Genomic DNA, 14,618 nt, shown 5'->3' with positions numbered 1-14,618 from the left:
TAAAATAGAACTTCAATTGATAATAGTTTTAACCATAATGAAGCAAGACTAATTATTTAATCCTGTATGCTTTGCTAAACTAAACATTAAAGTTGTACTCAGTCTGTATGCAACAATGCTTAGCTTGCTAAGCAATGCAAAAAAGCTATTTTCTTTTATCTTTTATCATTGCATTGTATTCCCCTTGAAAGCCTAATGATCTTTGATGACTGTAGTCAGTATTATGAAATGTGGAACTGTCTAATAAATAACAGAAAATGAAAAAAAAGGTTTCTTTTGTTGATGTTATACACTGGGAAATAATAATGTGTATTGTATATACAGACGCCATTGTGCACATCCTATGACTGAATGTCATAACTCATCATTGAAAAATATGGGAGATTTGCAGCGAATCTCTCTTATCTTCTGGTCAAAGAGGGCATTCATCTCTCTCTGCAAGGTGCCTCCACGCTGGTCTCTGCCAGCTGGCACGCAGGAAGGCATGAGCTCCAGGCTGTCTATGCTTGCATCACTGCTGGATGCGCTGCCAGACAGGCAGAGTCCGTTCTGTACAGGCTTTACCTGGTCACTGTAGCTGCCGCGCTCCCCCACAGGAGGTTTCTGCCAGTGGACGGCAGGTTTGCGGTTTACCGCCGGTGTCTGCGGTACATTAATCCGCCTCCGTGGGCAGCTCTGCGAGCGGCCCTTGGTTTGTATTGGCGAGGGCGGCCGTTCCTTTGGAGGGCGCTCCAAGGTCCGTCTTACCCTGGCAGGGGACGGTGGGGGGACGGGTGGGGGTAGTGGAGAAGTAAGGGCGACAAAGGAGTTTAAGGGGAGAGGATGCTCTCCATGCTGGGGGAACCCACCAGCCGACTGGGTCTCTGCAGCCAACTGGGGTTCAAGGGCGATGTCGCTCCCTGGCTCCGGTCCCTCACCGAACCCCTTTAGCGCAGGCGGCTCAACCGGTGGTCGTTCGTGTGGAATCCAGATTTCCTTCGATGGATCAAGCGGATCTTCTGCCGCTTGCAGTGGACCCTGGGTACCGAGGTCAGGATGATCGGGAAGGACTCTCTGCGGGAGGATTTTGTGATCGGAGTCGTCCCGTCTCATTTCCACCGCGGTCACCCCCGAGCTGGAGACGGTGGAGGATGTCCGACTGAAGATCCCTCTCCTGGCCTCCGGGGGCTCCTGGATCTGAGCTTTGTGAGCACGCTTCACAGGCTCGCTCACGGCCCCCTTGTGAATGGCGGCTTTGGCTGCCGGCCCCAACCGACCAGGAAACATGTCCGCCTGCCGGCTGTCCTGGGAAAGGGAGTCCACGTCCTTGCGGTGTGTATGTAAGTCGTCGGACCACATCACCGGGACGTCCACAGACTGCTGCTTTTGATGGCCCTTGATGTGTTTCTTGGCTGCTTTTTGCAAATGTTTCTTGGCTGCCTTTACTGCATTTGACTTGACCTATTCATATAGGAAAGATAATTGCATGATATGTTTCCAAGGGAAACAGTCAATCAAAACCCTTTTGGTGTGTACAGAATGTTAAAGTTATTTACCTTTCCCGTTATATCATTAATAGCAACATGAACAAAAATGGATGCCTCCTTCACACCCTCCAGATACACATGCCGGTAACCTGAAAAACATATTGCAGTGTTAAGGAATTTGATTACTTTAAGTCCTAGATGTATTTTATGATAGCATACAATAATGTCTAAAGTGTTATAGAAACATACCTGGCATCATGCTAGTGAAAGCTATTGTCCTCTGTCCAATGAAATTTCTTCCAATTGGATCATGATCCCACACCTGGAAACGCACCAGGGCAATTTGCGGCATCTGAATATTGAAGACAACAGTTTCCTCCCACATGGGGTTGAATCCTGAAAGAGACAACGAGAGAATTGTCAATGAACCATTTGTGTTGTGATCAAAGGAGAATTGTACCTTTACTCAGTTTACCGTTATCGTCCACCACTCTGGTCTGCTCTTTTGAACAGTCAACAGGTAGGCCGATAATTTCAACTTCCACAAATGGATCGATGATCTGAAGCAAGAAAAATAAAACACACGTTTATCGTTGCAGAAAATAGGACTAAAGGCCTTTTTATGGTCCCACGTTGCAACTTCCCGCAACGCAATGACCACGCAGACGCTTCGACGCAGTCGTGAACGTTTATGGTTCTGCGTCGGGTTTTAGTAAGCGGACCAATCACAGCCCTTGCTGCTGCGTCGCCTCGACGGAAGTTTACGATTTTTGGGAGGCGCACGTCCGGCCCTTGCGGTGGACGCAAGGAGGGTCCGCAAGGACGTAAGGGGTCCGTAAATCTTGCGTTGCGTGAACGTGGAACCATAAAGAGCCCTCAAGGGTTAGGGTTGCGTTGATAACATTGTGTAAATAGCTCACTTCTCCTCTGTCTCCAAACACAGAGTCTTTGGGTTTGGGAAGCTGCTGGCCGCTGATAATCTTCACAACTAGCTGAGCCTTTCTCTGTCCGGGTAGGGGGTCCTCCAAAACGGGATTAAAGGCACCTGAGGAAGGCCAACATACACTTTCATTCTATCTGCACAATAATATCAAACCAACGGATTAAACTAATTTGTTCATACCTTTACACATGCATTTAGGCTTCAGAATATATCCACAGTTGCCATTAATTGAAAACTTGGCTTGATTCAATTCAAGCATACGGCCCTCTGTTTGGTAATTCATTGCAACTGCAACACAAAAAAATATCCAATTGAAAAAAATGCTACAAACACAAACTCAAAATCAATCTTTGATAATTTCCCAAAGCCTCATTGAGTCTTTGTTTACCCATGTGGCATCCAGCGTTCCAGAAGGGCTGTGGGTTGAAGTTGCTGGAGTCCACTCTGTAGTTAGACGGGTAGACTCGTATCAGTTGACGCTGGTTAAAACGCACCAACTGTCCTGGCATCAGCTGTAAGATCTGGTTCATCACGGTCTCGTTGAGGGACGATACCTGCCAACTGGTCAGGTAGGCTGCAAACAAAGTGTGTCAACAAAGTAACGCCATTAAATGCCCTACATTTATACATGGGGGAAGTAAAGAGAAAAGGAGATACGACAATATATTTGATGAAGCATTCCATGGATGTTACCTTGTGTCTCAATATCATGAACACGCACAGACTTGGTGTACTTGACCAGGTCAGACAGAGCTCGCGACAATCTCATGGTTTTCCTTTTCCTAAATGAAGTTTGAGTGCAGAAAGGAGTTAAATAAGCCCAATTGAGAAAGCTAGTTGGTTGAATTATGGATTACATTTGCCATTCCTACTTTGGGTGGTAAACAATTCGAGTGTCTTCTTTTTGGCTGTGGATTCCAGGGTGGGTTTCTCCCACGGATGACGTTCGCCTTTTCCCTTTCAGGGACTTTTTCCTCTGGAATTTTTGTGTAATACATTCAAAAGATTTCATTATTTCATTATTGTTAGAACTGAGGACTTTGATAAGTAGACAAATTAACAGAAGTTAGAAGACAATGAACTTTCAAAAAAATGTGGGTCTAGGAATACAGCCATCCCACGTGAATGTACAGTATAATTAACGGTTAAAGAGTTGCTGCTACCAGGGGCGTAGGAATGAGTTTAACATTGGGGGGGACACATATCGGAAACCTGACAGATCCGGTATAATTTTTAGTTGGGACAAATGCGCTTGTCTCCGATATTGGAGGGGACACGTCCCCTCCGTCCCCCCTGGTTCCTACGCCCTTGGCTGCTACTGTTACACAGTAGAAGAAGAAGCTGGAGTGAGAAAGGTTTTTGAATGGCTGACCTTACGTTTGAAGCTCCTCAAGATGGATCTGCAAAATTGTTTCTTCCTCTTTGGTTGAATTCCAGCGGCTGGGCCATTTTCATCCTGAAACAATCAACAGCTAACTTAATTCAAATTATACTTGCATGTAATAAGATTGCATTGGAAATCTCTCTTTCTGTCTTACTGGGTTTTTCTGTGTGTCATCATCCTCATCATCCTCTTCCTCGTCGTCCCCAGTGTCTTCATCTGAAACGTCTCCTTCCTCCACCTCAGGGTCGAGGTTTGCCGGCAGCTTCTTTCCCTAGACGATAAGCAAAGGCCACATATAAGGGAACTGCCACCATCAGTAGTAGCTCGTAAAATGAACGTCCGTTCCATTTGATTTAGCCAGTGCACCTTTATATCAATACCATTGTTGTAACCGTACATATATTTAGGGAGGCACTTGTGTTCCTGAATGGAATCACAGACGTCCTAAACATACTTGTTATGTCGTTTACACCTGATGCTCACACTGACACCAATGGGAAAATTATTGAAGGCTTGATTTTAAGGATTTTGGTGGGATTTTGATGTTTGAATATAACATTTCTATGGCTTTTGATGGGATTCATACTCTACCTTGACTAAAACTTTCCCCTTTAGGATCTCAGGGGAGGGCAGCTTCCTGCATTCATTCATGTTGATGTGGGACAGATCCACCTTGTCCTGCAGCACCTCCATCAGATACTGAGCCATCTTTTTCTGCTGTGGCACGGTGCAATGATTCTCTATGGACAGGATCACTGGGTACCTGTATAGGAGCATAAGTACATATTTGCACGAGAGGGCAGCAAACCATCACCATTTGCGGTTTATTAGGGGCGCTTACTGTGACTTGATGAAAGCGTATTTGTTGATCGTTTCGATGACATCTTTGAAGAGGATCTTGGATGTTAAGGTGTACCCGTGGTGTATGATGGGTTCCCCGTCCGGGCCATCCCAGCAATCCACTGAGGAACAGATGCCGGATGGAAGGATTGAAGGATTGAAGGAAAGAAAGAAAGAAAAAAAGACAATAAGGAAAAGGTATTTTGTATTTTCCATAATGACAGTTGTAGGTTAAAGTTCCAGATTCAGGCTCATACCCTCCACACAGCGACAGCCAGCCTGGAGGACGTAGGCGTACATGTCCACCCTGGACTGGGACAGAAGCTGGTCTCCTGTCAGGTAGGTGTTGTGGGACGTGGAGATGTAGTAGTTGCACAGGGGCTGGGTCATGTCCTGGTTCACCGTGTGGTGCTCTGGGTTGAAGATGTCTCCTTCTGGACTCCTCATGTAATTGGTGAATCCTGAAGAAAAGTAAAGCAGATAAGCAACATTATATTGTTTTATAATTGACTGCCCGTGACTCCTTTCGGTGTGTTGGTTAGCATATATCTTATATATAACTCTATATATTGTCTATAAGGGGGCCTATACGACTATAATAAAGACTATAATAGTCTTATCAGAGTATTATGAAGTAGGGTAATGTGATGTCACTACCACGTACCATCTATACCCAGTACCATGTGCTGCAGGTTCTCAGGACAAGGTTCAAAATGGGCCACGATCTCCAGCAGGTGCTCTCTGGTGAGGCCCACCATCTTTGAAAGGAAACCAAAGCATTCAGCCCCAAAATGAGTGGTAATATTTCAGTATGCAACCCATTGAAGGAACTGAATACAATAACACCAAGAGACATCCTCAAGGGTCCTTTGCACGCCACCTTCTGTTCGATCTCCAGGAAGCGTGCCAGGTCGTTGAGGTCCAGGACTTCTTTGTGGTTGCTGTAGGAGATCATGAGGAGGTAGAGGTCCCGACGTGTTGACATCATTTTGTAGAAGGAGCAGAACTCCTCGAAGCCGAGTGAGCCCTGGTTCTCGTCAGTGTCCGCCATCTGCGGATAGACACCAAAACCGAGGCACAAGCTGTTCATATGTGCACTGTGTATTGCACTTCAAATAAATGTCCCAGGCCACAAATCGAAACGACTGAAACGTATTCACACACCATGAATGTGTTGAGGTGAGCCAGGACATTAAATATATATTGTATATACTATGGCTCTAGAGAAATGACGTGATGCATATATCAGTTAATACGGCAGGGAGTGTGCTGCATTGAGGCACAGAGGAGCTTTTGGAAGCTGAAATACAGGCAGTGCAGTGATTTCCATCTGCTAGATGGAAGACAGACAGGAAGTCATGGCTTCCTGTCGCTCACCTGTGTCGAGCTGGCAGCCAACGTGTGCCATAAGGGCTGAGCAATACAGCTGACATACATACTGTGGGTTTCACATTCGGGCCATTTTGGAAAAGCTAAACGACTTTAAAATAGCAAAGTACATAATCAATGAGTTGTTTCTTAAAATAAGAAACAAGCAAATAATTGATTTATAATTTGTTTTATAATTATACAATGTATTTGACCAAACATGACATGAAAGATACGATGCGATACTTCCTTATCTTGTCTTATCCTTTGAGATCAATACAGAGTTATATTAAATACAACATTATCAATTATATGTGCTTATTATTTGTATTATTTTTTATTTAAGATTGTTAACATTATCATTTGAAACACACGTGTTGTGTCTTACCTTAAACATCTCTCGGACCTTCTGCCTGGGCAGGTTGACGTTGAGTTTGTGGAGGAGCTGGTGAACCTCTCCGATGCTCAGAGTGCCGTCCCCATTCTTGTCTGCCTCTGAAAAGGTCTGCTGGAGCCACATGAAGCCATGTTAAGGTGGAATTACATTACTGAGTGGTATTACTAACCATCATCAAATCAAATCATAATATACTTTATTGTCCCCAGAGGGGAGATTAGTAATGGACACCAGTGAGGCTGCCAGTCAAACACATTACCTTCATGTGTACTTCATGAGTACAGTACATCCATCCATCCAACCATCCATCCGTACATACATCCATCCATACATACATACAGCCATACAACCATTAACCATAAATAAAAAATATATTAAAAAAACTAAAAAAAAATATAAAAAAACTTTTTATACTTTCTACACTTTAGTATTTAGTAGTCCTAGTTGGTGTTATGTAGGCCTAGTTAATATTTAGTAGGCCTAGTTAGTGTTATGTAGGCCTAGTTAGTATTTAGTAGTCCTAATTGGTATAAAGTAGGCCTAGTAATGGTTAGTTAGTATTTAGTAGGCCTAGTTAGCGTTGTGGGCCTAGTTTGTATTTAGTAGGCCTGGTTAGTGTTATGTAGGCCTAGTTAGTATTCGGTAGTCCTAGTTAGTATATAGTAGGCCAAGTCAGTGACCAGTAGACCTATATACGAATGGAATGCAGAGGATATTGATCGCGGGTGCGCTGCCTTCTGGCCAGGCAGTCTTCATCGCTGATGCCAGCCATGAGGTACTTGAGGCCGGTTATCCAGGTGCGAGCATCCTCCCCATTGGTCGAGACAAGGTCAAGGGACTTGACTCGTTCGCCGTAGTAAATACTGAAGCAGCAGTTTGGGTCAAAGCGGTTGTCTGCGTAGCGCTGGAAGATCTCAGACTTCTTGCCCTCACACACTTCATGGATAGAGTCAATAGTTACTGTGAGGAAAGACCAAGAGAAATAAAGAAATGAATCCACAACCAAACAACACATCCCATTGGATCAATACTATTTCGTTGCTGACACTGACACTTTTCACCTAAAGACACTCACACAGAAACCAGGCATTGCTCAAGTGATGAGTCTAGAGTCCAGGGAAAGATCATCACGGACATTGGGGTTGGAAACCAGAATCTTTCAGCAGGGAATCAAACAAACCTAACCCATGCTAGATGATCCTTCCCTCATTTATCTCGCAGTCAAACAAACTGATGTTCAGCTATTTCATATTAACAACTAAACATATAATCACAACAGTGGGTTGCTCTGGTTCTCACTCTTGGCCTTGTCGTGCTTGCGTGATGGACGCCAGCGTATGCAGGACCTGTGCTCGTCCAGGTAGAAGAAGCGGATCAGGCCTTTCTTCTTGCCCTTCAGTTTGATCATCTGACTGCCGCTCTGCATGGTGCACATGCACCTCTCTACTGCAAGGAGGAGGCCACAGAAGAAAGGAGACCTTGAGGGACCCTAAACATTGACCTATCAAGGACCTACACGAGGACTCATAGTGCATTGGTTTTATGATGGTTTATTTCTGTACGCTGATGAGCCTCCAGCGATTCTGCGAGGGTACTTAAAAAAAAAAAAGATCCTATACAATTTGCATTTGGTAATGTTTCTGTTATTTGCTCAACAGATATCCATTTCGTGAGTGAAACACAATGAAAAAAGTGAAAAGTCGATAGGAGGTAGCCTCCCTTCTGCGAGTTGGAGACCAGTACAGCATTACCACACAAGCGTTTGTTTATAGGATTACTCTGCTACGTCACACACGAGCTTAAGTAGGGGTTCAGGTTGAGTGTAAATAGCACTCTTGCCAGAAACCCTATACAGACACTTCTGAAATATGTATGGGGGGTGACTAAACGAGACTGAAATAATGATATTATCATTTTCATTTTGTATATATATATTATATATAATCATCATAGGCAACAAATCGTTGTGTTGTTGGTTTTTTTCGGTTCAATGTCAACCTAGTTGGATTTCCATGGACTAAAGGAGTAATGTTTTAAAGGGATATACAATATGTTGAGTTGGGTTCTGAGAGGCAGACAGGCGCGTGACGTAGCTTGGCACTCCAACTAGGATAATCCTGCAGGATTGTCTGGACTCCATATGCCCATTAGATACTCACACTCTCCTGGGTCATCAGTCCCTCGTAAACCTCTGATACGAGGCACATTCCTTCATCTAATATCATCGCAGGCCATGCACCAGCTTCCAGTCTGCTTGACAGGTTTTTATTATCATCAGGCTTCGATAACCCAGAAACTGAAGGATTTCTAGGAAACTCTGGGGACTTTCTGGTCCATTTCCTTCTTTCCTTTTAGGAAAGAATGAGGAATTCACGGGAAATTTCCCATCAGTTTTCCCCAAAAAGGGAATAGGAATATAAAATATTGGGTTAACTTCACAGAATCCCCTGCCGATGTCTGCATCCACAGACGAAGGCAACGTTTCCTAATGGTTTACATGATATTATATGACCTTCATAAGGAAACAATGAAATGAATGCATCTGTCTTACCCATCTGTCCCAGTCTCCATTTGGGCTGTGCCACCACGCTACCCCCTATCCAGAAGAATTCCTCGGCCAGCCTGGAGATGGAGTGTTTCTGCCACAGCTTTGGGGAGGTCATGATGGACCCTGTGGGGGGGCTCAGTGGGCTGCCGGTGGGGGCCTGCTTCCCCTGGGGAGACGACCTCTTGCTCAGGGAGGGGGACAAGCTGGAGGGAGACAGGGCCTGGAAGGTGGTCCTGACGGGGGACAGGCACGGCGAGGGCGGGGTGCGGTTCAGCCCCGGAGAGGGAGGCGCCATGTTGGCCGGTGCCATGTTGTTCATTCCTCCTGCGCTGCAGTGCATCGCTCTCCAACTAGCCCTCCTCCCAGGTCCTCCGGCTGTTGTTGCTCACTGGACATGGACCCTAACTTCCAGTGGGGGGGGGGGGAGGGGGGGGGGGGGGGCAGAGGAACTGAAGCACGGGCAGTCGCTGCGCCTCAGCTCCAGGCTTACCTCCTAGACACACCGGTGCTCCAGCCTGCTGACCTGGGTCTTCCCACAGGGATCAGTGGAGCTGGTGCTGGTCCCGACCATAGTCCATTACATGTTCTTCACAGTGTGTGGCTGAGCGAAGGGGAAGGAAGGGCTTCAATTAGCCATGGAAGCTGAGGGCGGGCGTGTTTATTTATCTTTCTGCTTGGAGCGCTCGGAGAGGAAAGAGGTTATGCGACACGTGTCACTCACTAATTCTTCTTCCTCAGGCTATAATCCCAGAGCGAAGCCCCAGCCCCGGCTACCTTGTGGGGGATAGTCACGTAGCCTATAAGCCTCTGGAGGAAGAAAGAACAGGCTGATAAGAGGGGAGGAGCTATCATTAGCATGCAATTATAGATGTGGTTATTAGCACTAATGTGACATGGTAATTGTCATCAGGATTCATGGTGGCGTCTTTCATGTGTTTCACAAATGTTGTCCCAAATCAATTAAGCACCAGGCGGAAATCAATGAAATGAAGCTTGTGCCGTTCACTTGCAAGTAGATGGTATTCTATGATTAGGATTATTTTTCCTATTTTCTGTTGAGTGAAGCTTTCTTGAGTTCAGAATGTTAGTGTCAAAAGTCTCCTATATTGTGAATCGTGTCTATTTCTTTGGAATAAAACAAAATGGATTTCAACATTTCTGTAGGATTGATTTTATTTTAATGGGTATTATACATTTTTTTGAAGGAAAAAGAACAGTGAAGCAAGCGGCAAATTAAAACTCCATTTCAAAAACTCAAACTTCAACAGCATCTTGCCAATCAATCCGTCTTGATATTCCGTTGTACCCGCAGTACATTTAGCAGGGGTCAGTAAGAATAAGACATAAGTGATATTTGTGTCTAAAATGATTGAGACCCCGTAAAGATTTTAACTAAAGAATGTGACATTTCTACTCTATGTCACTATACCAACTCTAGCTGGGAAGCCCGATGAGGAAGTAGGTACAGAGACTTAATGTCATTTTAGGTTTTTGGTCTGTGGTTTAATATATCCCCTATAATACATGAAACATCAGGGCTCTTTCTCTTGATAAAGACAATAATAGGATAAGGTAAAACATTCCGTTAGTGTGTAATTTCAGCAAAAATAAAAAATAAAATAAAAAGCTTAAGCCAAAAGAACAAAGCATGAGCCCGATATCCGTGCAAGGAAATGCCCTTTAATTGCTATGATACTCTGGGTAACAATGATGAAACGGTAGCACTGGAATCCAAATATAAAGTCTCTTTTTGGTTTCAAGTAAGAGCAAAAAATAGTATTCATTAATAATAATTGATTTACGTTTGAAGCAAGCAAACATACAAACAAATATCTTATTTACAATATCACTGTATTTACATCTCAGGACACAGTGGGTGTGGGAGCTCTTTTACAAGTTGGTGGTTTTCACTTGATATTCAAAAACTGCAATAGGGAGTCAAATGCACAATGCAATTTTTCTTTTAAAAAGTGCAATTTCTTTTTTTTAGTAAAAAAATATATATCCATATTTTGTATACATGTAGAAATGTTGTTCATATAAACAGCATCAATTGATTTAAGAGCCCGAAAACCAGTGACTAAAAATTAACGCTTTTTTGTCGGCAAGCAGTAAATTATTACAGAATATAAATTATTTTGCATTACTTAATAGAAAATCAGAAGTACCGCAGCTCAATGAAAGACAGCTATCAAGGGCATCTCTTTCCATCGATCTTCTATAGGAGGGCAACATATTAACTTTACCTGCAAAGCTGTTGTAATATTGGAAAGTACATTTGTCATTCATTTATAACTATAGTTGCAATACAAACACTATATTTTAAAAGACAAAGTTTGATCAACAAATAAAGTCGGTTCAGGATAATAAAAAAGTTTGTAAAATATCTAAGCATAAACAATAATGGACCTGACGGGCATGACCAAACTGGCTCCAATACTTCAGGCTGTAGAATATACAAAACTATAAGAAGCTGATATACAGGCGTATACATGTTTAGGTTTATGGAGGATTTTATGTGACTTCTGCTTCTTGGAGATCGACCGTTTCTTAGAAAGTAGCCCACATTTGCAAAAAAACGTACAAAAAAAGCGAGCCGGTGGTATGAATGTAAATAGTGGTAAACTGGTTGGTAAAACTGACTCCAGTGGTTTGCAATAATACCTTTAAATGCACCAGGATTTCGTGGCACTGGCAAGAGTTCGATTGTAACCTGTCTTTTGTAATGTTTCACCGAGAACAAAATGTTTCTTCCCTAAATATTCAAGTAATGTAATGTGGATATACTGTATTTGCACATCTTTAAAAATAGCTTATACCAAAACGAAATCCTTGAAAGCCGTCAGGTATCTGGACCGGGGGCTCTGAAAGTCACTGAAGAGGAGCGCTCCCTCACATGGAAGCATTCTTCTCTTTAATAACACTCTACAACATGCTCACACATAACAACACAACTTTCCAGTTCATCTCATAAATCCATATATTATCCCATTAACGTGATTTCTCAATCAGCGACATTTTCTCTGTTCTTCTTTTCATATAAATGTTACTTTTGCCAACGGCACTCATTTGTTTAATGGCATAACTTATCCCCCTCCCCCTGACCACAGCAGTCAGGCGGCGTGTTGTGAGATGTGTTGGTGCGGGTCTGCTATCGTGGGTGTGCTGTCCTGGTGCTCTTGTCCTGGGTGCTGGCTGGGGGTGGGGCTGGTGGTGGGGCTGGTGGTGGGGCTGGGGGTGGTGGCGGCGGCGGCCTGCTGGGCCAGCTGGGCCTGCAGCTCCTTGACCACGCTCTCCAGGCTCTCCCGCGCCGCCCTCTCCTGCTGCAGCTCCACCCGCAGCTGCTCCCGGTCGACCTCCGCCTGCTGCAGCTGCACATGCAGCTCCTCGATCTGCACAGCGGAGCAGGACGGAGTGGAGGAGGACGGGGTGGAGAAGGATAAAGTGGAGGAGGATAGAGTAGAGTAGGGTAGGGTAGAGTCGAGTAGGATAGTACAGAGTAGAATAGCGTAGGGTAGAATAGAATAGAAGAGAACAGATAGGTAAATCACCATTAGGATATGATAAAGTATTCCAAACAAGCATCCAATTGTTGGATACAAGCGGCATTGTTTCGAGCTAATATTAATAATCAAATAAAGACAACTTTATTTAAATATCAGCTACGTTTGTATATACACATGAAGCCATTAAAGAAGCAAGCCACCATTAAATTTATTCTGTTGTTTCAACTAGCTATTAGCTACCACACACACACGCAAGCACACACACACACACACACACACACACACACACACACACACACACACACACACACACACACACACACACAGACACACACAGACACACACACACACACACACACACACACACACACACACACCTTTCTATCACCAGACACTATTGCCCCTGATGGATTGTTTGCTTTAAAAGATGAAAAAGGTTGGGGTCAAAAGAGCCTCATCCTTTTTGATCCCGTCCGTACCTGCGCTGAGTACTTCGCCCGGAGGTGCGACGCCTCGCAGCCCTTGTCGCACACGCGGAGCCGCCTCTCGCGCTCCAGCTCTCTCCTCAGCTGGCCGCACGAGTCCTCGGCCACCGCCATCTTCCTCTCCCAGTCCGTGTGCAGCCGCTCGATCTCCTTGCGCAGGCTGCGCTTGGCCTCGATGGCCTCCCTCAGACGGCCCTTCTTGGCCACCCGCACAAACTCCAACTCCTAGAACAAAAAACACATTTAAAGGACGTATTGTGTTAACGACATCACTTTTTGTTCACTGTTAGTACTTGTTCAAAGTCGTTTATTAGTCCCTAACCCATTCATTATTAGTATCTTGGATTACACGTTGGTTTTATATAGTTAGCATGATCTATGGGAGAATTAAACTCTTTAACTAAGTATCTTTACTTATTTCAAATATTTCTTCATGCATAAATAATGTTGACGTATCCGTTTTTTCTGTGTGGGGTTTGGGAGCCGTCAGCGCGTCAGCATGTGTGTGTGTGTGTGTGTGTGTGTGTGTGTTAGCGTCTCACCTGCTGGAGACGGCGTTTAGCCTGCAGCGCCGCCGCTAGCTTCTCCTCCTGCTTCACCTGCATCCTGGAGATCTCCTGCAGGACCTTCTCCCTGGTCTCCTGGCTGTCCACACCCCCATACAGCATCTGCCTCAAGGAGTCCAGCTCTGGGCAGGGGCCCCCCGGCGGCCCGGCCACGGGCCCCTCTAGAGGAGCCGATGGAGGTGGGGCCCCTGGGGGACAACAGCTCTGAGGAGCGGTGGTCTGGGAGGCGCCGCCGGAGCAGGCCAATGGAAGCAATGGCAGGGAGGAAGACGAGGGCGGGTCTGGAAGGAGGAAGGACGGGGGCTTGGTTATTGAGTGGGAAGAGAGATCCAGTGTCTGACAGTCAAACTGTTGACATGGTATTGCTTTGTAATCGACTGTTGGAAACAGATATGCAATTACAGAAAGTAATAGAAAGAATATATCTATAGATAGATAGAATATATAAAACACTTTAACCTTTGATGTTTGATATTTTTTTATAGATATTTCTTCAAATAGTATTAAGCATATCACTACAATAGGGGCCGTTTTTGAATAATGATCATTAAATACAATCTTAGCATATACTTAGACATTTGAAAAATCTAAAAACGAAAAAAATCTCCTCTATATTTTTGTCATACACTACAGAGCGCTTTGGATGTATTTTTCCACTAGATGGCGGTACTGCGAAGGCACCGAGTCAATCACCGGCAGGGTTCATTTTTAGATGGTATATTTCATTTTTAGGAAAGTTTGCTGTTATCTTACACTAAAGAGGCCTTCTTCATAATATACACAACCTCTTTATTGATATTTGAATCACTGTTGTGTAGAAAAAAAAGATTGGTTATACTCACAGTCATTGCAATCGTCCACATCGATCTCTCCATCCGTCTCCATCTCTTCGTCCCCGTTGCTGGCATCGGGAAGAGACCCTCTGAGCGAGGCTGGTTGTGAGATCTCATTGGGCAGGCTGTGCACTGTTCGCGAGCTGGCTCCGGAGCCCTTGCCTGGGGCAGGGGTATCTCTGGAATGGGCTTGAGAGGAGGCCTCATTTATGTGGAGGCCCCGGGGAGTGGGTGTCAGGCTGGGAGTGAGCAAAGACTCTTGATTCTTTGAGTCAGACCTGT

At 44.6% G+C, this 14,618-nt stretch overlaps 2 protein-coding genes across 2 annotated transcripts in view; both read right to left on the bottom strand.

Annotated features, from left to right (window-relative positions):
• Positions 1-354: 354 nt before the first annotated feature.
• Positions 355-9,286, bottom strand: plch2b (phospholipase C, eta 2b; the record flags this gene model as incomplete). Its single annotated transcript, XM_079748343.1, has 20 exons — positions 355-1,440; positions 1,536-1,615; positions 1,716-1,862; positions 1,942-2,026; positions 2,387-2,511; positions 2,590-2,697; positions 2,798-2,983; positions 3,103-3,191; positions 3,282-3,385; positions 3,782-3,865; positions 3,948-4,064; positions 4,385-4,556; positions 4,635-4,755; positions 4,891-5,094; positions 5,298-5,391; positions 5,514-5,684; positions 6,390-6,509; positions 7,093-7,358; positions 7,698-7,844; positions 8,950-9,286. The coding sequence occupies 20 exons, from the start codon at positions 9,284-9,286 to the stop codon at positions 355-357; spliced, it is 3,843 nt and encodes a 1,280-aa protein (XP_079604469.1).
• Positions 9,287-10,134: 848 nt separating this feature from the next.
• The window catches only part of skib (v-ski avian sarcoma viral oncogene homolog b), a 36,976-nt gene continuing 32,492 nt past the window's right edge, over positions 10,135-14,618 (bottom strand). The window contains exons 4-7 of the mRNA XM_079747239.1: positions 14,346-14,614; positions 13,480-13,784; positions 12,932-13,162; positions 10,135-12,338 (exon numbers count right to left, since the gene is read on the bottom strand). Coding sequence (XP_079603365.1) covers positions 12,060-12,338; positions 12,932-13,162; positions 13,480-13,784; positions 14,346-14,614 — 1,084 coding nt within the window. The 3' untranslated portion in view covers positions 10,135-12,059. The remainder of the gene's footprint in view (positions 12,339-12,931; positions 13,163-13,479; positions 13,785-14,345; positions 14,615-14,618) is intronic.

Source organism: Pollachius pollachius (genome assembly GCF_949987615.1).
Source record: "Pollachius pollachius genome assembly, chromosome: 12".
Lineage (NCBI taxonomy): Eukaryota > Metazoa > Chordata > Actinopteri > Gadiformes > Gadidae > Pollachius > Pollachius pollachius.
This window is presented reverse-complemented; position numbering and strand designations above follow the sequence as displayed.